Genomic DNA, 24,984 nt, shown 5'->3' with positions numbered 1-24,984 from the left:
TCCACCTGGGTGCCCAGGAGGCCCAAATCTGTCTCCTGCCCCTGCTGGTGTCTGGTTGCCTTTGGGACCACTGGTCTTAGATTCTCTGGTTCATACTGGAAACCCAGCATGTCTAGAATCTAGTTCACTTTTCTCCCTCCCCCAAATGATCTCTCCCTGCCACCACCCAGTTCTTTTCCTCTGCCAGGCTCCAAGGTGGAGTCCTTTCCATGCCCAGGTGACTTTCACCATCCATCTTTCCCTTCCCTTTCCAAGTCTCATGGATTCCTCCCTTCCTTTCCTCCCACCCCCAGATCCCCCTCTGAGCCTGGCTTCCTCATCCCTCCCACACCCAACTTGGTTCTCGCTTTTCCCCTGCAAAACAATGCTGCTTGGCTGAAACTAACCGATGCTCCTGAATTCATGCATCTTGTTTATTTCCTGGAGTAGTTGAAAGAGCATGTACTATGGCATCAGACAAACCTGGGTTCAAAACTAGGTTCTACTCCTGCACTGGCAGCACAGAGCCTGTTTGGGATTCTCTGTCTCCCTCTCTCTCTGCCCCTTCCCTGCTTGCCCTCTGTCTCTCGCTCTCTCTCAAAATAAATAAATAAACATTTTGGAGGGAAGAAAAAACTAGGTTCTACTGCTTGAAGATTTAATTATTCTTTTTTTAAACCTTGGGCTAGTTACTTCATCTCTTGGAACTTCACACAAGCTAGCACTTTTTGTGTCATGATCGGGATGGGCATGTCTCGCATGTATCTGGTGCACATGTGTTGGCTTAGCTTGCTTAGCTTTCCTTACAGGCCCTGTGGCCTAGTGCAGTCAGGCAAGAGGGTTCCCTCACACCCAGTCCTGACACACTCCAGAGACTGGGTGGGACAAACGACCGAAAAAGTATGCAAGTTTCCCTTAGGTATCTATCAGGTACACTTTCTAGGAGAACACTGTTGATTTTATAAAGTAAATAAAACTCTCCTTTACCCAAAACAAGTGGCTTTTAATCCATCAGGGGAAAATGTCTCAACTGTGTTTATTATCAAAGCAGCTAAGAGTACTTTGTATGCTGACAGGCCACTTACAGTGACCTCTTTCTTTTAGAATAAATAGTTTGGGGTGCCTAGGAGGCTCAGGCGGTTGAGGGGCTGACTCTTGATTTTGGCTCAGACCGTGATCTTGTGGTTCGTGGGTTCAAGCCCCACGTCAGGCTCCGTGCTGACAGTGCAGAGCCTGCTTGGGATTCTCTCTCTGTCCCTCCCCACTCTCTTCTCTGTCTCTCCAAAATGAATGAATAAACTTTAAAAAAAATACAGTGTTAGTACACTTCAAATATTTATGAAGGGCCTGATTGACCTTGAAAGAAGCCTGAAAATTACTTCAGGTAAAGGATCCACGTTAAGAAAACTGTTTTCTACCACACTTACTCCATCATGTTTAGAATTCAAAACACTGAGTTCGTAAGAATGAGGGGCAGTTTGTCCGTCCCCATGCTTGCTTCTACTCTAACAGGATAATGAATCCCTTGACCATTAAAGAACCCTGCAAAGAGATGTCCACTGGAGAGGAGTTAGAATTTGCAGGTATAAATCTTGCCTGATGTGGTGAATGCTGGTGCCCACTGATCGTTCCTGCTTCTTGGTTCCATGTAGTTGTCGACGTCTATCAAGGGTGGTGTGGCCCCTGCAAACCCGTGGTGAGCCTCTTCCAGAAGATGAGGATCGAGGTTGGCCTGGACCTTCTGCATTTTGCCTTAGTAAGATCCTCCCCCAGCAGAGCATCATAAAACACTGTAAAATAATTAAACACTTAAAAGCAGGAACAGGAATCAGGAGCTGTTTTTCCAGATCATTGAAAAGGCATCGGTTATGAATTTTTTGGTCATCGGTCATAGATGCTTACAGTTTCTCTAGAGATGAAGATTCCTACCCCCACCCCCGCCTTTCTGACAATCACTCTGGGCTTGGGCATCTCTTGACCCTGTGCACAGGGAAGGGGTCCGTGTCACTCAACACGTGTGTTCCTTCTGGCTCATCAACACTGTAGACTCTGAAGTCTTATTCCCAGAGCACGGCATTTGAAGATCTCTGTGCTCTGCTCCATCATGGGGAACTTCTAGCAAATATTCGCTTGGATGAACGTATGGAAATGGGAATAAGTTCCAGAAAAGTGTGCAAGAGATGATCGATATGCCGCATGGATTAGAGGTGCATAGGCAGACCGCAGGAGAAAATATACGTACACTGACCTTCTGACACTTCTGGAGAGAGTGTGGGAGGGAGATGCCTGCATGGGGAAGTGTTAGGCCCCTGCACAGGGTTTATCAGACACCGAAGGCAAAGTCTGGGGACTTTCATTGCTGGCAGTAGTAGGATGTCAGGCAGTGGAGCCCCCTGGTTTGGAGCAGCAGCTGGCTGGGGAGCAAGAGAAACCCTGGCTTCCTCCTTGTGTTATTCTTCAAAAAAGCACACCGTCAACAAGTTTTACCAGTATGTTGACAGCAAAGTTATTCTGATGAAAAGACCTTAGAAGGAAAGGCATGAGAGCAAGCCAGGGCCTCACCTGGTAGGGGCAGTCACAGTGTGTATGTGAGTGGAGGGAAGGGTGTGTGTATATGAGTGTTTACGTGTGGGGTGGAGTGTGTGTGGGGGATATGTGTGTATATATACATGGCCTGTGTGTGTGTGTTTATGGGGATATATGGGGTGTGTGCCTGTGTGTCTATTGTCCTGTGTGGTTCTCCCACCATCGTGCCCCTGCGTCCCTGGCACCCCAGAGCCCTCCTGACAGCTTGTTTTCTTTAGGCAGAAGCAGACTGTCTTGATGCCCTTGAAAAATACCGAGGGAGATGTGAGCCGACCTTTCTGTTTTATGCAGTAAGTATATTTTCAGAACCAGAACCAGAACTTGTGCAGATCATTAGGGTTCAGAGGGAGGCTTCTCACTGAAAGTCACCAAGTGGCTTCACTGATCCAGACAAGTGAGCATTTTCTCCTTGACTGCATTTGTTATTTGGGGTGAGGATAGATGTACTTAAGTCATGGTAATGCAGGTCCCTGCCTAGGATGGTGGCCTTGCTCGTTGGTGGAGGGGGCTGGGAAGACACAGCTCCTGACGGTCACTCTGGGCTCAGCAGCTTTCCTGACTCGCTGTACGTGGGAAAGAACGGGAGTCACTCAAATGCGCATGCTCCTGGCTCATGGACACTCTTGACTGATGCTTCACAATCAGAGCACGGGGTTTCAAGATTTCTATTCTCTGCTCTATAAGAGAGGAGCCTTCAGCAAACGTACTCCTTTAATGGGGTAGACAACCTCCGCATTCACTTTTATGTAACCATAAGATGTGAAGATATGTTTACAGAAATTCGGAAATGAAAGGGACTATTGTGGAAAGCCAAGTAGTTCAGTGTTTTCAAAAATAATTTGGATGTTTTTGGGTGTGACATCTGTGCCCTGGCCCCACGCCCCTCAGGGCCTACCACCTCACACCTGGCTTCCTAGCTGAGGCCCTGAAGGCAACTGACTGGTAGGCTACTCCTGACTCCCGCCCCTGCCCTGTACAGTTGGGGGAACTGAGGCCGACCCACTCCCATCTCCTGACAGCCAGGCCAGGGTTGTTTAGCTTGGAAACCTTTGGGCTCCTGTGCTCAGCGCTGTAAGCATTCCAAATTGGAAGCTTATGGTAAACATTATTTGAGCACTGATTTTAAATTTATTTATTTTGAGAGACAGAGATAGTGCAAGCAGGGGAGGGGCAGAGAGAGAGGGAGAGAGAGGGAGAGAGAATCCCAAGCAAGCTCTGCACTGCCAGCACAGAGCTTGATGTGGTGCTTGAACTCATGCAACAGTGAGATCATGACCTGAGCTGAGACCAAGAGTCGGACGTTTAACCAACTGAGCCACCCAGGCGCCCCCGCTGAGCGTTGATTTTTGATGGAAGACTACAGTTATGTGCTGAAACATGGGTGGGGATGGCGGGAGAAGTGGGAAGGAGCCAAAGTGACAGCGGAGCACAGGTGCAGAAATGGGATCTGTCACAGGGGTTTGCTTGAGCCTGTAGTGATTAAGGTGTAAATCATAAATCATATCGGACTGTGGGAACAGGTGCGAAGGCAGCAGGCTCCAACCTCTCACCCTCTTGAGGGCCACTGAGGGGCAGGGTGGAAATGGGGGAGGCCCACTTTCTGCGAGCTTCTGTGAGTAATATGCAGAGACTGCCAAAAAGGTCAAAACAGGGAACTTATGTCACCCCAAATGGCACCTCCACTGTGAAGTCTCCTTTGACCACCCCAGGTGGAGCTGGGAATCCCTTCTTGCCCTGAATGCCAAGCATCCTGTACATTTCCCTTTTTTAAAAAAAATTTTTTAACGTGTATTATTGAGAGACAGACACAGAACATGAATAGGGGAGGGGCAGAGAGAGGGGGAGACACAGAATCTGAAGCAGGCTCCAGGCTCTGAGCTGTCAGCACACAGCCCCCGCGGGGCTCGAACTCACAAACTGTGAGATCATGGCCTGAGCCGAAGTCGGTCGCTTAACCAACTGAGTCACCCAGGCGCCCCCTGTACATTTCCCTCTTAGAGCAATGATCGTATTCTATTGTAATTTTTTCTTTGATATCACCACCTCTCTACCCCTTGACTTCCCAGTCATTGAGGCAACTAAGCTTTTCAGGTTTAGTGTTTATATCTTTTGCCTCTATCTTGGTGCTAGGCATAGCAAGTGCTCAGTAGACATTTGTCCAGTGGACAAGCCACGTATAGGCCACATTTCATCACTCACAACCTAGTGTGCCCTGCTCCTCCCTTAACTAACTCTCCCCCTCCCCTGGCATTTTCCTGAAGCTTTTTTTTTTTTTAATGTTTATTTATTTTTGAGGTAGAGAGCGCGCAGGAGTCAGCATGAGCTGGGGAGGGGCAAAGAGAGAGGGAGACAGAGAATCCCAAGCAGACTCCGTGCTGTCAGTGCAGAGCCCTATGCAGAGCCTGATGTGGGGCTCGATCCCTCGAACAGAACTGTGAGATCATGATCTGAGCCGGACGCTTAGCCGCCCAGGTGTCCCTCCCTGAAGGAAGTTGAAAGGAGAGGCATGGGGTAGAGGGCAGAGAAGCGGATGGCGGCCTCGACCTTGGGCTCGCTCCTAAGCAAAACTCCTGGACACTCACAGTCTCTTGGAAGAGAGTGAGATCTGTGCAGACGAGGTCAAGTGGTCTGAGTAGCGTGTGTGTACCGCGTTCTAGGGCGGAGCACTGGTGGCGGTGGTTAGAGGAGCAAATGCCCCGCTACTGCAGAAAACCATCCTGGAGCAGCTGGAGGCTGAAAAGAAGGTGCTGGCTGAAGGCTGCGAACGGAAAGTGGTAAGGAGCACTCCCAGAGCGGCAAACTCCGTGTTTTTGTTCCCTCCCCCACTAATTCTCCTGGAGCTGTCAGTGGAAAGCTTCATTAATGCCTCCCTCTGGGGGCCCTTGAGGGCTCAGGGGGAAGCATTGGCATGGGTTTTAAAGGCTTCTTTAAAAAATTGTTTTAAATGTTTTACTTATTTTTGAGAGAGAGAAAGAGAGAGCACGAGTGGGGAAGGGGCAGAGAGAGAGGGAGACACAGAATCCGAAGCAGGCTCCAGGCTCCGAGCTGACAGCACAGCTGACACTTAATCCAATGAGCCACCCAGGTGCCCCTGAAAGATTTCTTTTAAAAATGCTGCCCCCTTCTTCCAAAACACTTGATCTTCATTTATCTATGTCCCTCTCATCCCCCACTTCAATTCTTAACAGGGGTTTCTAGAACCCTCACAATGAGTTCAGAAATGAAAATAAATTATGGAGTCAAGTAGTGGATAGGAGAAGTCAGCCTCAGGGTGACTCACCCCTGGTGGCCTGCCTTCACCTCCCATTCCTGAAAGGTTTACTTGTGATCCCCCGAGGGTTTGTTTCTTTAGTTTAGAAATTAAGCTGTCATTCACATGAGAAATAGGATCAGCATAGCTTGTGATTTTGATAATTTCCACGATAACACAGACTACAAGTTTTTCACAAATAAGCGCCTGCCTTTGAAAATCAACACCACCTTAGATAGAGGTATTTCCTGGTGCTTTGAGCTCTGTCCAACGAGCCGTAACGTAGCTTAGTGTTCGTTTTTCAAGTTTTCATATTCAATTCCAAGTAGCAAACCCCTATTTTTATAGAGTGGGTTAGAATCAATCATATTTTTTCCCCAGAAAATCACGCATTTTCCCTGTGGAGGGAGAATGATCTCTGTCTTTACTACTTCCTTGCATGGTGCAGCCAATTGCTTAATATCTCCTTGCGAGTCGATTCTTCCTTCGTCTTCTTGCCAACTCTCGATTTCATCTTTTCTACTTGGCGCTTGTGGAAATGGACAGAATCTAAACCTTAAGATCAGCATAGATTTCTTTGTCTTTGAACACCCTCACCCCCACCATCATCCGGCCACTAAAAAGGATCTTGTAAAGTTTCCAAGGCTGATGATCTTGACCTCCTTTTTTTTTGGCTCTGCATTTTGGGCCTTTGCTTTTTTGGCTTCTGTAGGCTTCTGAAGGTCTTTGTAATTTTAATTAGCTAACTACTTTCTGTTTGTGACCAATTTGTCCTAGATTAGAGACGAGGCTCTGTCTGATGAAGATGAATGCTTCACCTGTGACAAGGACAGTGGTGACGATGAGGACATGGGTGAGTATAGAGCCAATAAGCAAGGTGAAAAGGCAAAGCAGACTCAGGTTTTTAAATCTGAGTTTTTAAAAACCTTATGAGTAGGGGTGCCTGGGTGGCTCAGTCGGTTAAGTGTCCGACTCTTGATTTCAGCTCAGGTCATGATCCCACAGTTTGTGGGTTCGAGCCGTGCATCGGGCTCTGCACTGACAACTCGGAGCCTGCTTGGGCTTCTCTCTCTCTCTGCGCCTTCCTTGTACTCTCTCTCTTTCTCTTTCAAAATTGATAAACTTAAAAAAAAAAAACACCTTATCAGTCATCAGTGTTTTGGGCAATCTGAATTCTGGGAAGATTAACCATGAAACATTTTGTTTCCGATCACCTGACTTCAAACACACTGTGTCCGATCTCCCTTCTGCCCTTTCTTGGCATCTTCAGCACCACGTGGACTTCAGCTGATCATTCAAGTATAACCAGTAAGACTTTCAAGGCAATTACCATGCATCAGGAAAAGTCCCACCTACTAAAATGGAGGGTAGAATTTCAAGCAGTGATGCTGGTGTTGCCTTGGTCTTCATTTGAGCTAAAGAGCTCACTTCGTATTTTCACCTTTTTTTCTAAAGTGTCCAAAAGTCAGCTGTACCGAACACCTTCTCACCCCACAACCTCGCACCAAGTATCAACTCATGGATTTCACACTCCTGGGCCTCACAGTTATTCCCGAACCTTTACTATGAGAGAACAGCTTGACCTGACAGAATGGAAAGCAGGAGTCAGAAGGGCTGTTGCTGGAAGGCAGCTCTTGACAGTAACCAGGGCTCCGGGGGAAAGCAGCGCTGAGTTCAGGAACCGAGGTGGAAAGAGAAGGAAGATTTTTATCATCGCATGAAGTAGAAAGGCTGTTTATGCGTGTATGGAGAATGAGGACTGTTTGAGTTGGATGCTAACAAGGAAAGAGGCACAGTTCAGGAAAGCAAAAGAACTTCACGTGGGGAAAAAAAATCAGTGTTTTGCAGGAAACATTTGTTGCCTTTTTTTTGGATGATCTCCTCTTCCCTCTCTCATTATATCCTCTCAAATCAAGTCTCTCCACCTAGAAAATACCAGAAAAGCCTGCCCTTGCCCTTAGCCTTCCTCTCCTCCATGCCTGAGTTTCCGGAGCCTCCCTACTCCCTGGGCCACCCGTCACCTCTGGCTCCTGCCTGACCCGCTTCACATGGCCCATGTTCCTGCTTCTCTCTGGTGCTCACAGGGCACCAGTGATGTTCCTAGTGCCAAATCCCAGGACCGGTGTCCAGTCATATCCTACAGCCTCTCTCTGAGGACTTGGATCATTTCACAGCGTCTTCTCTTTTGGTTTCTGAGATGTCATGACTTTTCTTGTTTTCCTTCTGCATCTCTGGCCTCTCCACAGCCTCCCCATTCATTGGCCTTTTCTCATTTGCTCCCCTTTCAAGCTGGACATCTCTGGGCCCTGATCTGACCTCTTCTGTTCTCACCCTGCACCCCTAGGGAATCTCACTAATGGGTCAATGTATAAAGGATTCATTGTAAGAATCCTTAGAGTACTAAGGGTACATGGGACATCAGAAACAATACAGAAACATGGATAGATCTGTGGCTTAAAATGATTCACATCTTTGCAGTGTATTTGTTCTTGTGATTTCCAGAGTAGGAAGCTCTCCTCAAATGCACATACTATCATGTTTCATTGCAATACAACAGATATAAAATTTAATAACAGAAAATGGGTTCTGGGGGATACAGAGTCTGTGGAGAGTGTAGGTAGCTCACCAAGGCCAAGTTCATACAAACAGGAGTGCAGTAGGGATGAGCTTATGGACTGGACATGGGGGTTCCCCTGCAGCTTTCTGCAGGCCTGAGTAGGGGCTACATATCACATGCCACCTCTCTTGTTGTCACAGCTGACTGGACCTGTGGACATTGACCAAAAGACAGCCATTAGGACACTGGTCATGGAACTATGGCTGCTACCTTGGCTCCAAACAACGAGCTGGCCAATCTGGTCTTCTCTCAAGAGAATCTGTAGAGATAGAGGAGATGGTAGTTGCAGTTTGGTAGAATTTGCTGGTGCTGAAAAGTCATGGACTCAGGGCCTGGGGAAGTGATTGCTGCCCACATGCCAGCAAAGGTAAAGGAAGCATTGGTGAAGGGGCCAGTGGAGGGAGAGGAGAAGACAGCAGACAGCACTTAGAGGCTAAGAATCAGGACAGGGTGACAGGAAGGCACAACGGAGGCCAGGCTTGTGTGACCTCAACTCCAGGTGTCTCGGACCCCAAGCCATCTCTTTCAGTTGTTTCTGGGGTTCTGCTCCTCAGTGGTCTCTGATCTCTTCCCCACTTTCTTCCCCTCCTCCCTCCCCACCCCCTCGCAACCCCCCTTCTCCCACGTTCCTGTCCCTTGTAGCTAGGTTGAGGTCTGCAGCCAGACCTGTGCCTCTACTAGAGTCCAAGTGTGCAGAGGCACAGTCAAGAGGCCGGGAGGGTGGGGGGACCCAGGAGCTGAGTGCAGAGGCAGCATGGTCCCTGTGGATGGCCCCGTGAGAGCCTCAGAGATGGCTGCTGTGAACCCAGCAGCTGAGAGCACCATCCTCGGCTTTTTGCAGCGCCATGGGGGAAGACCTGCACCTTGGCCATCATTAAGCCAGACGCAGTGGTCCACGGAAAGACTGATGAGATTATTATGAAGGTAAGAGAGACAAAGCTTCCCGACAGACACCCTCATGTCTCTCTTCTGGTGGAAAAGTAGGGGCGGACATCGTACAGCCGTGTGCTGGTGGGAAAAGAAGGCTTCTGAGAAGCTTTAACTACAATTCCACTTAAGTAAGTTAAACATCTTAAATCCATTTAGGACAGATACGAAGAGGCAGAGAGTCTCCGCTTTTAATGTTACCTTTCCCATTATCTTTTACTTCTCAACACATTTAGATATGAATTTGGGCTTGATTTACCCTTTCATCATATATGTGTCTTTTTACAGATCCTGGAAGCTGGTTTTGACATTCTAACAAATGAAGAGAGAACCATGACAGAGGCAGAAATGCGACTTTTCTATCAACACAAAGCTGGGGAGGTCAGCTCATCTGCTTTCATACATCCGACATAATCTCATTTCTTTCTTTCTCCAACATTATGTTTATAGGTTGATATTAGTTTGGGAGAAAGCAGAGTATTACGAAGAACAAGAATATGAATTTGCTCTCAGAATAATGATTATAGCCTGTATCAGGTTAAAGTTCTTTGGTTGCAAGGAAGAGATTTTGATTCTAACTTAAGTAATAAAATAAAGAATTTACTGGAAGGCTACTCCATAACTCCCAGAACTGAAGAAGACCGTTGAAGGACTTGAATAAGAAGGTGTTGGGGAGAAGGACCAAGACCTTAGGAGTGGAGTTCCATGGACAGTCACTTTTAGGTGCTGCTGTTGGACAACTCAGATTCAAACACTTTCTTCTGCTTATGACTCCCCTGCTTGAGAGGGAGGCCTGGCCAACCTAGCTCGGCCATAGCCCCCCTCTCAGGCGAGATGTGTGTGTCTGGTGGGGGTGGGGGGAAGAGGCGTCATGGTTGTCAGCCGGGGTTGTCCTGCCTTTGCCTTCATCTGGGTTCTCTGGTTGTGGTTGGTCATTACCACCACCCCTCCCTGGGCCTTCCGGGCGCATGCTGGCTGGTGGCAAGGCTGCTCACTGAACCCCTCCTGTTCTGTGGAGGGATGGGCCCACTGACCCACTGTTGGCCCCAGGGCCCCGGACCCAGGTCACTGTTTCCTCTCCTTGTGCTAGGAGGCATTTGAGAAGCTGGTGCATCACATGTGCAGTGGACCGAGCCACCTCCTGATACTCACCAGGACTGAGGGCACTGAGGATGTGATCACTGCCTGGCGAACACTCATGGGGCCCTGTGACCCTGATGTGGCAAGGAGGGAGCAGCCTGACAGGTGACGTCACCAGCTGTGGTCTTTTCGTTCATCTTAAAACCTGAACCCAAGGAAGCCAAGAGCCCTGCCCTCTATTCAGCCCTGAATTCCCCCTTTATATATATTTGGAGAGACCCTGAGAGTTACACATTTGAGGCAGCCCTGAGGAGGCCTCTCCCTCTGATCCAGTCTTCACTGTTCTCTCTGCAGCCAGAGGTTTCCACAGTGTGATCCCAGAACCACACGCACAACTCATCCAGGAAACACAGATTGCAGGGCCCCACCAAAGCCTGCCAAGTCAGAGACTCTGGGCAGGACCTAGGGGTCGGCATTGCAGACTCAACCCCCTCTACCCTCCTCCCCTCCCTGGGTGTCCTAAGGCTCCCTGGAGTCTGAGCACCCTGTTCTGCACACTGCACTAGGCTGCCTTGGCCCTGTATTTAGCCTGGCATTGCCAATGCCAAATCCATGGTCTTATCTTTGAAGCTAAGAGAAGCCCAGCCAACAGGAAAGAAATGAGCAAGAGACTAAGTAGCTGCAGTTGTACCTTGTAGTTGTCAGGGCCAGAACATTCATATATGAACATTCATATGTGGGATGAGTAAGACAGCCCAGGGTTCAGATCCTAGGTTGCTGCATATTCAGTCAAGTCCTTTCTCTGAGCCTCAGTTGTCTCCTCTGTAAAATGGGATCACGATGCCTATCACGGGAGGCCACAGTGTTGTAGTTAAGAGCACGTCCTTGGGCCATGCATTAATCCCTCTGTGCCTCAATTTCTTCATCTCAATCATGGGTGCTACAGTGCCTCAGACACTGATGTGAGGATTGAATGTGTATGTGTGTGTGAGAGTATATGTATGTGTATATATGTGTGTATATACATGTATATCAAGTACTCAAAACAGTGCTTGACACAAAGGAAGCCCTAGCAATGTTAGTATTATCTTTCGGGGTTACTGACAGATTAACTATGAACACCTACATTAAGCTCTTGGCAGGGTGCTAGTCCCTGGTGGCGCTATCAACAAAATGGCAGCTCCTGAGCTTACACCATGACTCACGCATACTTAAACTGAGAATCACGACAGAGTGTCCCTCATAGAACTGTGGCACAAATGAAATGGGATCATGTATGTGAAGCACCTGGCAACGTGCAGAGAAATCACAATGGAATACATGTCAGCTACTATCCTTGCTGCTGTTCTTGGCATTTCCAAAAGAGAGAAAGCCATTCCACAGAAATGCAGCGTGCTAACTGGTAGCTGGTGACCATGTTGCCAGAGAGCAAAACATTTCTCCTCAAATGAAACAAATGTTTCTTGTGCATTTTGCCAATGTTCCCAGTCTCCGCGCTCAGTATGGCACAGAAATGCCCTTTAACGCAGTCCACGGAAGCCAGGACAGAGACGACGCCAACAGAGAACTGGCATTGCTCTTCCCCACTTTTAAGTTTTCAGACGAAGTTCTAGAAGCCTCTCTGGGTAAGTCATCAAGGCAGTTTGGTCTTTATTACATCTGCAGCAAGTAAGCTGGGGGTGCTGATGATTATGTGGCAATCAGGTCTTCAATCTAATAAGGTCCTGTCTGGTGAAGGGCCCATTATATAACCTCAGTAGCAGTCCTGATCTGTTTTGTAATGATGTCGCTTTTTAATACCGCATTACTTTTTTTTTTTTTTTTTTTTGCTCCATTCTTACTTTGGAGTCATATTTTCATTGCAAAGTTACTTTTGCAGTTTCTTGTGGAAACTGCTGAGAAAATTTAACTAGCTTTCTAGAATCGTGCTCCAAAGCCAGAGGCCAGATGTCACTTCCTCACTTCCCGTGTGTTTCACACACCCCACGCCAGACCCTTGGTAGGGTTGCTGAGTGGTAGATCGTTATACAGAAGGGCCCTGGGCCTGCTGTGACTCTTGCATCCCTCAGCCCCCACTTTTTGGGAAAAGTGTGCGGGGTCATCTCCACCTCCAAATCTGGGTGAGAAACCCAAGGGGTCCAGAGTGCATGTGACTTACCTCACTCCACAACTAGAAGTAGGCCTCACTCGGAATGCCCCTGCCACCGAGTTGGGGATCTGTGGTTTGAGCCTGAGGTGAAGGGGCCAGGGGCTAAGAATCCTGGGAAAAGCAAAGGACGTGAGGGTGGGATTCCTGGGAGAAGACTGCGTGCAGATCTGAAATGGTAACAACATACTTGTACACAAACGTTTGACTTTTAACCAATATATTTACCTAAGTGTTTGATATCTTCGCGGTCTCCTCAAGATCTGAATCTGGCTGAGTAAGAACATGGGTGGTCTGGGATGGGAGCTGGCCAGCATCAGCCCTCATTTAATCCCTGCAGCTGCCAGCAGAGGGACAGGCTGGGTGTGGAGGGCGTAGAGAGATCATGGCCAAGTGCAGCTTTAGGCGGATCAGACAGACCCAGGTTGACACACGCAAAGCCATTCCCCTCCTAGGAGGACTGGGGTGACAGTGGCACTGCTAGGGCCAGCTTTCCTCTAGGGACCCACCTTCAGAGACAGCCCATAGTGCATTCCTTTAGGTGTCCAGGGCCAGGCACATCTCCGTCCTTTTGGGGGGTAATTGGAAACAAGTAGTTTAACTCAGGGCCAGGTCTGGGGGAGGAGGAGAGCAGCCTGGCTGGGGAATAGTCATCGGAGCGATTGCAGACAGTGTTGGGAGATCATGAGCCTGACTTATGGGCCAAGTGATGATGAGCAAAGGGGACAATTACCCAGGGGTCTGAGCCAGACCACATTGTGGGAATAAGTGCACAGCCTCCTGGGAGCAGGACTCTGAAGCAGCCTCATCAGGGTGCTGATGTTCTGCTCATTTGTTTAATGGGCCAGGCTTCCTCAGTCGTCAGGAGCACCGTGTGCTTTCCAACTTACCCGGCACTTTCTCTGCTAAGGGTCAGGGGTCAAGGGCCCTGGAGACAAGACAGTCCTGGGTTTGGATCCTGGCTCCACTATTTACCAGATGAATAGCCTCGGGAAAGTTACTTACCTTTTTTGGACCTCAGTTTCCTCATCTGTGAAATGGAGATAATGACAGACTCATTATTAGCCCTGTAATATCTCCACAATAGCGATCTTCCTCACAGGGCTGTCGTGAAGATGAAAGGAGACAAAGGATATTCAAGTTCTTAGCCTGGGGCCTGACCCATATTAAATGCTCAACAAATAACTCATTTTCCTATTTTCAAGATTTTTAAGCAACGTCCATACCCAACATGGGGCCCGAACTCACACCCCCAAGATCAAGAGTCACATGCTCCACCGACGGAGTCAGCCAGGCACCCTTCATTCTAATTTTTAATTCCTGGTCCCTAACATACTTATTAGGGCCTCTCTCTGCTGTTTCCTCCACCCTGACCCCTCACTTCATCCTCTGTGATGTAGTTAGACCCCCTTTTCTTGCTTCTTCTGGGTGAGTAGGAGAGAGGGCTGGGACAGGGCTAGGTTTCAGAAGTCCTGCAGAACATCTGTCGTCCCACAGGCCATGAGGCCGAAGGAGCGGTGGGCCCCACTGAGGTGCTTCGCTTCCCTGAGGACACGGACTGAGACGGCTGTGCAGCTTTTCCGAAGCATGTGACCAGGGTGAGGCCACGAGGCCACAAGATGGAATGTCTGTGTACTCCAATCAGCGGCACAGAAGGAAATCTCCAGAATTGGAACCTCTTTTCCACACCAATACTTATTTGGTTTAGCCATCTCTCATGAACAATAAACAGAATATATATACTTTCCTGCCTTATTAAATAGTATATAGAACATATACTTTTTTTTTTTTTTTTTTTTTTGCGCTACTTCTGGGATTTTATAAAATAAATGGACATCAGTTATTGTATCCTGGTGTGACAGGGTGTCATCTCGGGGGATAATGAGTTACACAGGACAGTGTTTCCCCAATAATAAATCTATTTATAGATCAAATAACTTTAGAGTTCAAGCTGATAACTACCAACATGAAAACAGTACAAAAAGATTGGTTAGAACATTTCCAGGCATAGCAACATGGAGGCAGACAGGTACCAGCTTTAGTCTTCACGCTGCCTGCCCAAGCCACAGAGGCTGTCCCGCAAAACTGCCTGACCTCCCATCTGAGGTTCTCCATGAATCAGGCGTGTTCATAAAACAATGCTTGGGAGTTACATTTGGAACCAGTGTTCATCTCATTTTCTTGACACTCCCTTCCCCCATTTCTTTGGTTTCTGACTCTGGCTACAGCCTAATTTTTAAAGTGAGAGCTCCCAGTGGAGCCAAGTTGCCTCCAGCATTCACTAAATCACCTGGTTTAGCCATCCTTCCATGGGTGTGCCCTTGACAGTCACTGGAGGTTTTCAGGAGAATGTTAACTATTATTACCCCCGTGAATATTAACACGGATAGCCATTCCCTCCTGCTAGTTTGCTCTGTGATCTATTTGTAAATTCACTATGCCCAGGCATCCGCTTTGCTGAGGAAAAGGCTGTGTTTGTCTACTCCCCAAGACAAATGTTAGCGATCTCCTTCTCATTTGCTGGTTTTCTCCAGAAGACTTAGCTTATGACTTGAAGTTCTTTAAATGCACAGTTAGCTCCCAGAAGACTACTCTTCTTAGGTGCATTGCTCTTTTTGCCAATATTATGTTGGCACTGGGGACAGAAGGATGAGTCAGGCTGCAGGAAATGAGTAGCAAGTCTCCCCAGAAGCTAGGAAGCCAAGGATCTTCCATCACTAGAGAGATGAGAAATGGTGTGACCAAAGCCTCTAAAAGCAGGTGGGGGAGATGAGTAGGTGGGGGAACCGAGGCTGTGGGGGTGATGTGTGTTGTTGTCTGAGATGACCTTTAAGCCTTCCCAGGAAATAGCTGGGGGCAGCGGGGCTGGGAAGGGAAGGCAGGAAGGGACACTAGAGTGGTACAGCCGGTGATGTGCTCTTTCCATCTAGAACTTGGTAGAGTATTTCTTTTCTCAGAGTCTGGAAGGCTCAAGGCAGAAGGAATGGGGGCAGGGGGTGGGGTTGGAGGAGAGAAGCCTCCTGAGACTGGCTAAAACGTCAGCCCACACTGAGGATGGAACTCCTTGGCAGAGACCTGGGCCTGGCTTCCTACAATGGAAGCAAACCAGAGGATGCAGGATGAGCACTAGGGCAGGCTCTGCCCCGTGAAATAAAGACAGAGCTTCCTTCCTACCTAAGGACTGGCTCTGGCCCTCCACTCAGCGAGAGGGCTGACTACTCAGCAGAGCCAAGGCCAGGAGCCAAGGGCTGCAGAGACAGGAGGAAAGGTGGCTAGGTAGGCCAAGACATGGCCCTTGAGGCAGGGGTTCCCTCAGTTTTTCTCCAGAAGCCAGGTCATAGGCCACAACTAGCCTCGTGCTGGAAACCCCCACATACCTCTCTGCCCAGGAAGCAGGAGAAATCTGCAAAGGAGCAGGACTGGGGCAGCACCAGCCCCTATCCCAGGTGGCAAGGTGTCGGGACCTCTCCCCATCGGCTCTCCATCAGAATCTGGGGTCACACCCCCATTTCCCAGGTCTCACTTCCATGCTTGCCCTGTGGCAAGGGAATTCCCTCCCCTGCCAACCACCTCACCACCCTCCCTCCACCAAGCTCTAGGGTAGATGTCCTTGGCTTTCTGTTTCTAGGGAGCCCAAGAGATAGGAGATGCTTCTCTATGTTTTAGAGACGGGGAAAAGAAGTAGTGTGCAGTAAGTAAAGAGCACCTGGGCATCCCTGCAGAGAGAGCACAGCTGGTCATCCGCCAAGCTCGGCACCTGAGTCCAGTGGGTGGTGGCAGTAGAAATGTGGCTGAGGAGAGGATGGAAGGAGTAGACCCAGCACTGGGGAGGTCCCGGTGGCTGGGAGCGGCCACCTGTAGAGGGTCTGCTTGCTTTCAGGAGGCAAGAAGAGGGGTTCCCAGCTTGCTGCAGATGCCCCTGTAGGGTAGCTGTAACTCCCACAGGGCACCGGCCCCCGCTCTGAAATACAGTCACTTCCCGGCCTCTTACTCACCAAGAATCATAGGTTCCAAAAGCCAGTACACAGTATCTTCTAATGTTTCCTAATGTTCTAGACATTTGGAAAACAGACTCCTTTTTAGAAGTTGCCATGATTTTTTTCTTGGCTTTTATTAGCATGTGTTAAAATCATATTATCCAAACACTACCAGAAGAACATGTATTGTTCTGCATAAAGTGCTTAAGGAAAAAAAAATGCAACTTATTAAACTGGACATTCTTTTCTAGTTCATAAATTTTGGGTTACAATCAGGGCACAAAAGGAGAAACAGAGTGCAGTATTAGAGAGAGCGAGAAGCTTAGTGAAGGACTCGGGTGGAGACACAGACCACGCCCCATTCCTCCCACTTTCTTGCCGACTGAACACTGCACCTGCATAAAGCAGCAAACAGCTTTAATAAATACATTTTTCCTTCATTTAAATCAGAAAAGTTAATTATAGTAAAGCACTTTTTCTCTGACCATCTGTTTATAGCCACAGGCAAGATTTATCCACAGAGTTTAAGTGTGAAAGTGTTAGTTCATTGGGCTTTCAGCTTTCTAATGCTATCTGGGTTCAAGATTGTCTCAGCAATTCGTTATTGGTTTCTTTATATTTACCAACTCTATAGTGTTTCGTGTTACAAATGCCAACCAAGGACATTTTCTCAGTACTAGAAATGTCAACGAGTGGACCTATATAAGGCTTTATTCCCAATAAACTCGATTTTCTTTAAACTGGCGTTCTCACATTAACACTCTGCTGGCCGCACAAAACCCAAGTCCCTGCTGTGACAGATTTTTAAATCGGTGGTGTTCTGAAAAAAATAACAACTTGGCAATCTCTGTGTTTGAATCTTGGGTGGTCATGTTGAGAACAGGAAAAATTGCATTAAATACACTTAAAAACATTCATTTGCAATCAAACATATTTAAATCCTCCAAGGAAGGTGCAGGTTGGTGATGGGGTGGCTGCGGTGTGAGCAGCCCCATCAGGAGTGGCTGGGAGGCTTGGGGTTCTGTCAGTGGCACACACTCATGACAAGCGGCTGGGTCACAGACCTCGCTTCCGGGCCGCAATGCCTCTGAACTTCTTTTAGCAAAGGGAAAAGGAAGGCTGGTTGTTCCTCCAAACAGTCAAGAGCAACCTCTGTTGAGTTCACCTTGAAGCTGACCCAGAAGCTGGAGCCAGGTGCCAAACTAAAGGCTGCAGCAGGGCGAAGTAGCACTCGCTGTCAGAGAATCCATCTTCCATCCGCTGGGGAGAGTCCCTTTCCCTCGCTCAAACTTCAGTGCTTTGGGCTTCATGCAGGACAAAATCTCAGCCACATCTCTTACTCAAATTTTGATCTCATTTTACAAAAGCACACTGAATAGCAGTCCTGAGTGACTAGTAGAATTAGCTGAGTATAGCTAAGAGAAAAACAGCTTTCTAAGCTATCCTGTTCTTTGCTTCTTTCTACAGGTGAGTCTGTAGAGCATTCTTTAGTTTCACAGTGATATATGCTGTTTCAGGAAGCACAAGGTGATCAGACTTTGTTTCCAGGAAGTGATGACCTACTTTAGTTTGAGCATAAGGTTCCACGACTGGCTCTATATCCTGCCAGATACCGCTACACCGATGACAGGATTTAGGGCAGTCGGGAGGCTCTTGGTGCCCAGTTCCTGCCAAGTGTAGCATGCCAGAGTCAGGGCTGGGCTTTCACTATCAGTAGCTATATTTCCCCCTGATGGTTCAAAAATCCTATTGTGAATTTGTTGCCTCACTCCACTCCACCCTGTCCATCTGACTTGGAAGCCTGAGAGCTTATTGAATTAGGCTGAAAAGAGGCTCTGTACCTGCTGATATTGACGGCAGTAAGATGCTAGCTTACTATTTTGCACAGCACCATATATCATGCCTGTTATTCAGGCCAACTACAGCCAACCTTTTTTCTTTTTTTGTTTTTGTTTTTTTTTTTGTTTTGTTTTTTATAAAGAAAATCTATGTAAGTTGAGGTTCAGAAATGCATATATTTTTTACTTACAAATATTCATCTGACCAAAATTCAACATAACCTTTATGGAACACTTAACAATTGTTTTGTTTTTAAAATAACATTTCATTCAAACTGTATATAATTCAGTAAAGTTTTTTATACAGCAAGCAATGCTTAAACCCTGGAAAATCTGTAGAAAAGAGATTTTCACACAAAATAAGAAAAGAAAAATTTGAGGTATCCCTCACACACACACATCCATTCATTCTGACCCATGTGCACACACACGCACACACACCTATGTGTGCAGAGACACATTCATCCTCACTCACAAAGTGGCTGCAGCATAGGCAAAAAATTGTAGGTCCAAAGGAAAATGATTGATTGTTCTAACAAAGAGTCCAGGTAGCTCAGAAAACAAAACAAAACAAAACACAATAGTCCTCTGAGGAAATTACTACCTCGAAAAAATGTTCTCAAGATGAATTTGAGATCTAAGCCTACCAAATTGCTTTTGCAAAACAGCTCCCTGCAGTCCAAGGTGACTTGTGCAAATAGAAGGAATCAAATGAGGCTAGTTCCTGTACTTCCTTTAACAAGGATGTGGGATGCTCGCAGGTGCCCAGGGTGCTCCGGTCACGCCAGGTACTGCTGCAGTGCCGTCTTTGCCCTGAAATCACAAAGTTCCTGTTAGCCATCATCTGAGAAGTGGAATGAAGGCAAAAGCCCTGTGGCTCAAAGATGGTAACGTGGAGTCTAAAAAGGTAGATCCCCAAAGGGAAGCAGGGTGAGCCCAGCTGGGCGACTACCACACGGGGCAGAGATGTGCGGTCAGTGGGTAACTTCAATCCCAGGCTGGCTGCATTCCTCTTCCTGAGGTTCTCTTAGAAAGGGCTGCTCTTGTCATTACACCTGTTGCAGCTCAGGGGCATGTTATACTTTTCCTTGGTCACTGGCATTTAGGTGTGACGTATCTGGAATTCTTTACTTTCTCCTATTGCCATGCAGGTTTTATCTAGTGCTCCAGGACACTGTGGGGGTACACTTAGGGTTCTGGGAAGCTAGGAGGAAAATTGACCCAGGGAAAGATATTCAGGGGCTGATTAGAAGGTGCCTGGGGGGCCTAGAGCTCATGACCCAATGCTGACTCATGGTTTCAAATGCCTTCAAATTGAGGAAGGAGGTTACAGTTTCATCTCATTCTTTTTTTCATGCCTGCTGGTATAGACCAGTGTGGGATGGCTGGAAAGAAGGCAGCGAGTTGGAGAAGAAGACAAACGATGTGGGCGGTGGCCTCACCCATCCTGATCCTTGTTAAAGTGTCTTCCTTTGAGCTAGGACTGAGGTAGGCCTCCTTTACTACTGCAATCATGAACTTGGTAAAGTTTCTCAAGAGGCTACAATTGTGGGAATTACAAAGTCAGGTTTTAGCAATGGTCTCCCCCTTCTAAGTTATGGAAAGAAATGGCTAAAATGTTTAGTTACAATTAGCTGATGAAATTAAGCCAAGGTAGACTGGGCATGCAGTAAGCTCGACACAAATGGAGTGTCTGGTTAAGTAATGGGACCTGTAGTTTTTAAAGTGGAAACTAAGGGGTGTTCTTACAATTATCTAAGACTCTATAAATATAGTAACTGCAAATAGTCCAGTCCATCAAAATGGGAAGGCCTGTATACACGGTCTCCGAGTTATGAAATAGTTGGGTTCTACAAAGTCATTTTCCTACAGAAACAAGTTGATGAATGATGCCACAAGCCGCCCTTTAATGACCATCCACCTCACCTCACAATCCCAAGGCCCTTTGAGCCTGAGGTGGAAAGGGCTGGCCGACAATAGCTCCTCATCTCTAGGTGTTTGAAAGTCAAAGGATCACAAAGCCTTAAAGATAGAAGGACACTTGAGAGATGTCTGTGCCATGGTGGGAATGTTCACATGAGGGTTTTGACTAAAATTAGAACTGCCAATTCAGACTCCTTCTGAATCTTTCTCGGGGGCTGTCTATGTTTGTTATATTAGACCTTAGTGTGTACCTTATCATCTTTCTGCTATCTCTTAATATCTAAGAAGTCTTTCACAGATGTTTTAGAGGCAAGATCATGGTTCCTTAGATGGACTAGGTAAGGTAGCCCAGACCTTGATTTTTTTTTTTTTTCTTAGACCTTGATTCTTTCAATGGGGTTTAAAAACTGCTGAAAACTTACGTGCCATACATATATGGGAAATAGCATCAGACTGGTCTAAGCAATGTAGGCCAGGGCCAAAACCTATTGTACATCCTGCTGGTGAGGCCTCTTTTAGTGTTTCAGGTCATCCCAGAAACGATTTTAAGCAGAATTATTTTTGTATCTAAACAAACCTGAGAAAAGAAAGCCAGGGAACGATCTGGCCCTCAGCCAGGACAGATGGGCTGATAGCCTATCATCTGAGTCAGCAGCCATACTACTGCTGTGGAGGTGGGGGCAAGGGTGCTGGTCCTTCAAGTACTGCTCAAATCAAGGCTTCAACGGGTGCCTAACTTTGACTCGCCTTTGATGTGATACTCACCGAGCAGCAGCCTTGAGCTGCAGTTATTTGGGGATTTGTCTACTTTGACTCACAGGATGGCAAACTTCAGGGAGGCAGGAGCCCCATCTGCTCTGTGTGCTCTAGAGTCTGGCACAGCCATTCACTTGAGGAACAATTAGCAAGTGCCTTTTCCCTCGAGTGGAACAGACGAGCAAGCTGACAGCCATGACAGTGTGGTATATCCTATGGGTGTTATGGGAGGTCCTGGCAGACGGGGTCCCCTGACAAAGCATAGGGTGCAGAATGGATCAGGCAAGACCTTTTGGAGGAGGGGACAACCTGATATGAGTTTTCAAGGATAAATGGCCACTGTTGGGGCATTTTCTTCCCTTGCTTTCAGGATACCTTCTGTGCCTGGGTCTCTGTCTGCCTCACTGGTTGTTCCTTCATTTCCTTTGCTGGATCTTTTTCTTTTCCCCTAACTGTTCGAGGGCCCCACAGCATGGTTCTTATAGCCCTCCTACTGTCTTCCTCTCTCTTAGTCTCCTTAGGTGACTTCATCCAGCTTCAGTGCTTCATATACCATCCTAGTTTTTATCCTCAGCCCCATTACCTACCTATGTATTATTAGATAATCCACCACTATCTAGTTGCATCCAAAGTCTGGCATGTCCAAACAAGAATCCTCAATTCTCCCTACCCCAACCCAAATTTCTCTTGTATTCCTCATTATCTTGGTAAATGGCAACACCCTATTCTGTTGTTCAGGCTAAAACCCTAGGCATTTTCCTTTCCTCTCTTTAACATCTTACATTAAATCCATGAGCAAATCCTGTTGTCTCTATCTTCAGATTAAATCCTGAATCTGACCACTTCTCAATACTTCTACCACTGCCACCCTCATCTCATCTCTTACCTACGTGACAATAGCCTTGAACCGTTCTCCCTTCCCTGCTTGCCCAGGTGATTCTCTACGCAGCCACCAGAGTGATCTTGCACAAATTCAAGTCAGGTAAGATCTCTTCTGCTCAAAACTCTCCAATGACTTTCTATCAAACTCTGATTAAAAAATCCGAAGTCCCTACTATGGCCTATAAGGCTTTTTGCTTGCTCCCTGCTGCCTCCCAGAGTCCACTTATTACCAGTCCAGCCCTCATTTATTTATCTGCAGTCCCACTGGTCTCCCTGTTGTTTCTTGAACATGTCAACCTCATTCCTGCCTCACAGCCTTGCACTCACTGTCCCCTCCGTTAGAATACTATGCTTCTGAACATCTGCCTGGCAGACTATTTCATCCAGATCTTTGATCAAATGTCACATCCTCAGAGAGGACTTTACTGGCCCATCTATAGGAAAAGAAACTTTTTTATACTTCATTCCTTCACCTTGCTGTTTTTCTCATAGTACCTCTCACTACCTGCTATCATATTACATACTCATTTGTTTGTGGTGTCTTCTGTACTAGAATGTTAAGTTCCACAAAGGCAAGGACTTCATCGATTTTATTCACCATTATTATCTCCAAGGCCTAAAACAGTACCCAGTAGAGGTTACTATTGAAAAAAATTCTCTGCCAAAGGAATGGAGAATTAGGCGGAGAGTGGACTGGGTAGCAAATCGGATGGAACAGAATGTGTAAATGCATGAAGATGTGATACTGTGACAGGGAAGGTGTGGCTGGAGTACAGGGCAGGGGGAGCACAGAGAATGAGAAAGGCAGAGCTAGGCCATGGAGCACTTGCGAGCCACGTCCAGGAGTGTGGAGAATGAACATGAGCGGCAGAGTGCATACAGCTAGGGAGAACATTTGCGGCTATTTTGACGTTACACAGATCTCTGATTATGATTCTTGCTTCTCTGAGTATATTGCGAGGACAGCAAACCCTCAGTGGACACTGCTGTATTCCCAGCAGCCAGACCAGGCTGACACAAGGCAGGTGCTCAATGAGGTTTTGAGGTAATGGATGTTTTTATTATTGGCCTTCCTTTCTATTTTAATGTCAAGAGAATGATTTCTGGATCCTCTCCAGATATCCATTAAGATGGCCCAGGCTCATGTTAACTCCCAATAAGATGAGAATCTTTAAAAAATTTGCTGATTATTAGTTTATCTTACTCAAAATTCCTACAGTGGCTCACAGTTAATGAAGGGAGTTCAAGACTCTAAAAGATTTTAAGTTTGGCCATGTGAATTACTAAGCAAGCCAGACCCTTTCATAAAAGAATCCAACATACCCCAAAGCAAGGCCCTTTTATTTTGATACTCACTTGTCACAAAGGTTTGAATCTGGTGACTGACTCAGTTTGTGTAGAATATCTACGATGCCCATGTCTCGTAATTTATCCTGGCGTTCTTGTGAACCTAAGAGATTAAAGCTAACAGGTTACTGGGAACACAACCCAGGCATCTGCTTTCCTTGATGTACAATCAACAATCTAGAGCCTTACCAGGGTCCTTTACTCCCCATCCTTCCATGCCCCTGGTCCCCAGTGAAGTTGGATCCCCTCATGCTTGGATGCTCAAAAACTAGTCTCCCTGCTCCTTGACCCTCCTTCCTGTGTCCATCCTGGATTCTGCTGATCGAGTAATGTCTCCAAGGACTATAGCATCAAGGTCAGATTCTTCAGCCTGGCACAAGGCCCTCTGCCATCGGGCCCCATCTTCGTCTCTTTCTGGACATCTAAAGCCAGGCTCTTCCTAGTTCAAACAGGTCTTGTTTTCCCCCTTCTAATCTCTTTCACCCTGCTCTGACCTCCCAACACTTCCTGCAGTCTCCTGGTTAGCATGTGGCAGTTCCAACTTCGTACTGCACTGTCCTCCCTTTCAACTAGACTAGGACCTCCTTGAGGGCAGTTTTGTTTCCCTGGTGCTTGGTGTCTAGGCCTACATGTTGAATTCAATTTCTCTTCCTTCCACTTTGTTCTAGACACAGCTGCTGAGTAGAATACTCCTCCTGGAGTCTTTCCTCCCCATCAAGAGCCTGCAGTGACTCACTCATTCACTGACCTCCTCTATACCCAGTGAAGCAGAATCTCTTGGTGTATAGCCCAGAAATCTGCGTTTTAAAAAGTTCCCCAGGTGATTCTTATGCAGCCAACAGCATTGAAACTCACTGTTCTTCCACATCTGTCTGCCACCTTGGCTGGACATTGGAATCACCTGGAGAATTAAAATACTTATGCCTATCATCTGTCCCCCCTCCCCCCATTAAATTGGTCTGGTGCAAAAATCCTCAGGTGACTCTAATATGCAGTCAAGGTGGAGAACCTCCAATCCACAGAGGCCACTTTCCAGACTGGCTGCTTCAGCACTTGTGTATTTCTCCTTTCTCACCAATGCACCCACTTCTCCATTAAGCTTATCTGCCTGGGGTCCTTACATGTGCCTCCTCTGCACACAATCAAAGACCCAACTGCCCACCTCTCATCTTCTTCAAGTATCTCCCACCAATCTCCTCCTCAGCCTTCTCAAGGGCATGGACCCTACTCATTTCTCTAGGGCTCCTCCACCCCCATCCTCTATAATCTGCTACAGCGTTGATTCCAAGGTAGGGGCTCAGTGTTAGCTGTCCAGCTGACTCAGGCTAGTCCCATCGATTCTCATGCCAAGGTGACTCCGCTGGGTACTTGGAACCCACTGAATGAGGCCTGCACCTAGGATCTCAGGGGCACCTGCCGCTTTCCCTCCCGTAATTTTCTTCAGAACAAATCTCACCAATCTCTTACCTTCCTCTTCATTCCATATGAGGTTTGATATACAGAACATAGCGGCAAGCTGCAGTTTGACATGTGAATGACCCTATTTGATGCAAAAAAAGAAAAAAAACAATATGGAGGTAATCTTACTCGATGTACTTTTTTGTAACATACCACAGGCAATTCCAATAGGCTAAAAGTGTGAATTTGGGCTCTCAAACTTCAGTGGGTCAATGGGT

General features: G+C 47.1%; 2 protein-coding genes across 5 annotated transcripts in view; one reads left to right on the top strand and one right to left on the bottom strand.

Moving 5' to 3' along the window:
• Positions 1-14,313, top strand: part of NME9 (NME/NM23 family member 9) — a 40,020-nt gene extending 25,707 nt beyond the window's left edge. For all 4 annotated transcript variants that reach the window (XM_047874922.1, XM_047874924.1, XM_047874923.1 and 1 more), the window contains 9 exons: positions 1,632-1,735; positions 2,784-2,855; positions 5,223-5,339; positions 6,593-6,668; positions 9,274-9,356; positions 9,648-9,740; positions 10,450-10,604; positions 11,928-12,064; positions 14,083-14,313. In XM_047874922.1, the coding sequence (XP_047730878.1) occupies positions 1,632-1,735; positions 2,784-2,855; positions 5,223-5,339; positions 6,593-6,668; positions 9,274-9,356; positions 9,648-9,740; positions 10,450-10,604; positions 11,928-12,064; positions 14,083-14,147 (902 nt within the window). In that variant the 3' untranslated portion in view covers positions 14,148-14,313. The remainder of the gene's footprint in view (positions 1-1,631; positions 1,736-2,783; positions 2,856-5,222; positions 5,340-6,592; positions 6,669-9,273; positions 9,357-9,647; positions 9,741-10,449; positions 10,605-11,927; positions 12,065-14,082) is intronic.
• Positions 14,314-16,677: 2,364 nt separating this feature from the next.
• Positions 16,678-24,984, bottom strand: part of ARMC8 (armadillo repeat containing 8) — a 109,370-nt gene continuing 101,063 nt past the window's right edge. The window contains exons 20-22 of the mRNA XM_047874920.1: positions 24,776-24,848; positions 23,318-23,411; positions 16,678-19,213 (exon numbers count right to left, since the gene is read on the bottom strand). Coding sequence (XP_047730876.1) covers positions 19,180-19,213; positions 23,318-23,411; positions 24,776-24,848 — 201 coding nt within the window. The 3' untranslated portion in view covers positions 16,678-19,179. The remainder of the gene's footprint in view (positions 19,214-23,317; positions 23,412-24,775; positions 24,849-24,984) is intronic.

The sequence above is a fragment of the Prionailurus viverrinus genome, chromosome C2 (genome assembly GCF_022837055.1).
Source record: "Prionailurus viverrinus isolate Anna chromosome C2, UM_Priviv_1.0, whole genome shotgun sequence".
Classification (NCBI taxonomy): Eukaryota; Metazoa; Chordata; class Mammalia; order Carnivora; family Felidae; genus Prionailurus; species Prionailurus viverrinus.
Note: the sequence above shows the minus strand (reverse complement) of the source record. Positions and strands in the feature narration are given on the sequence as shown.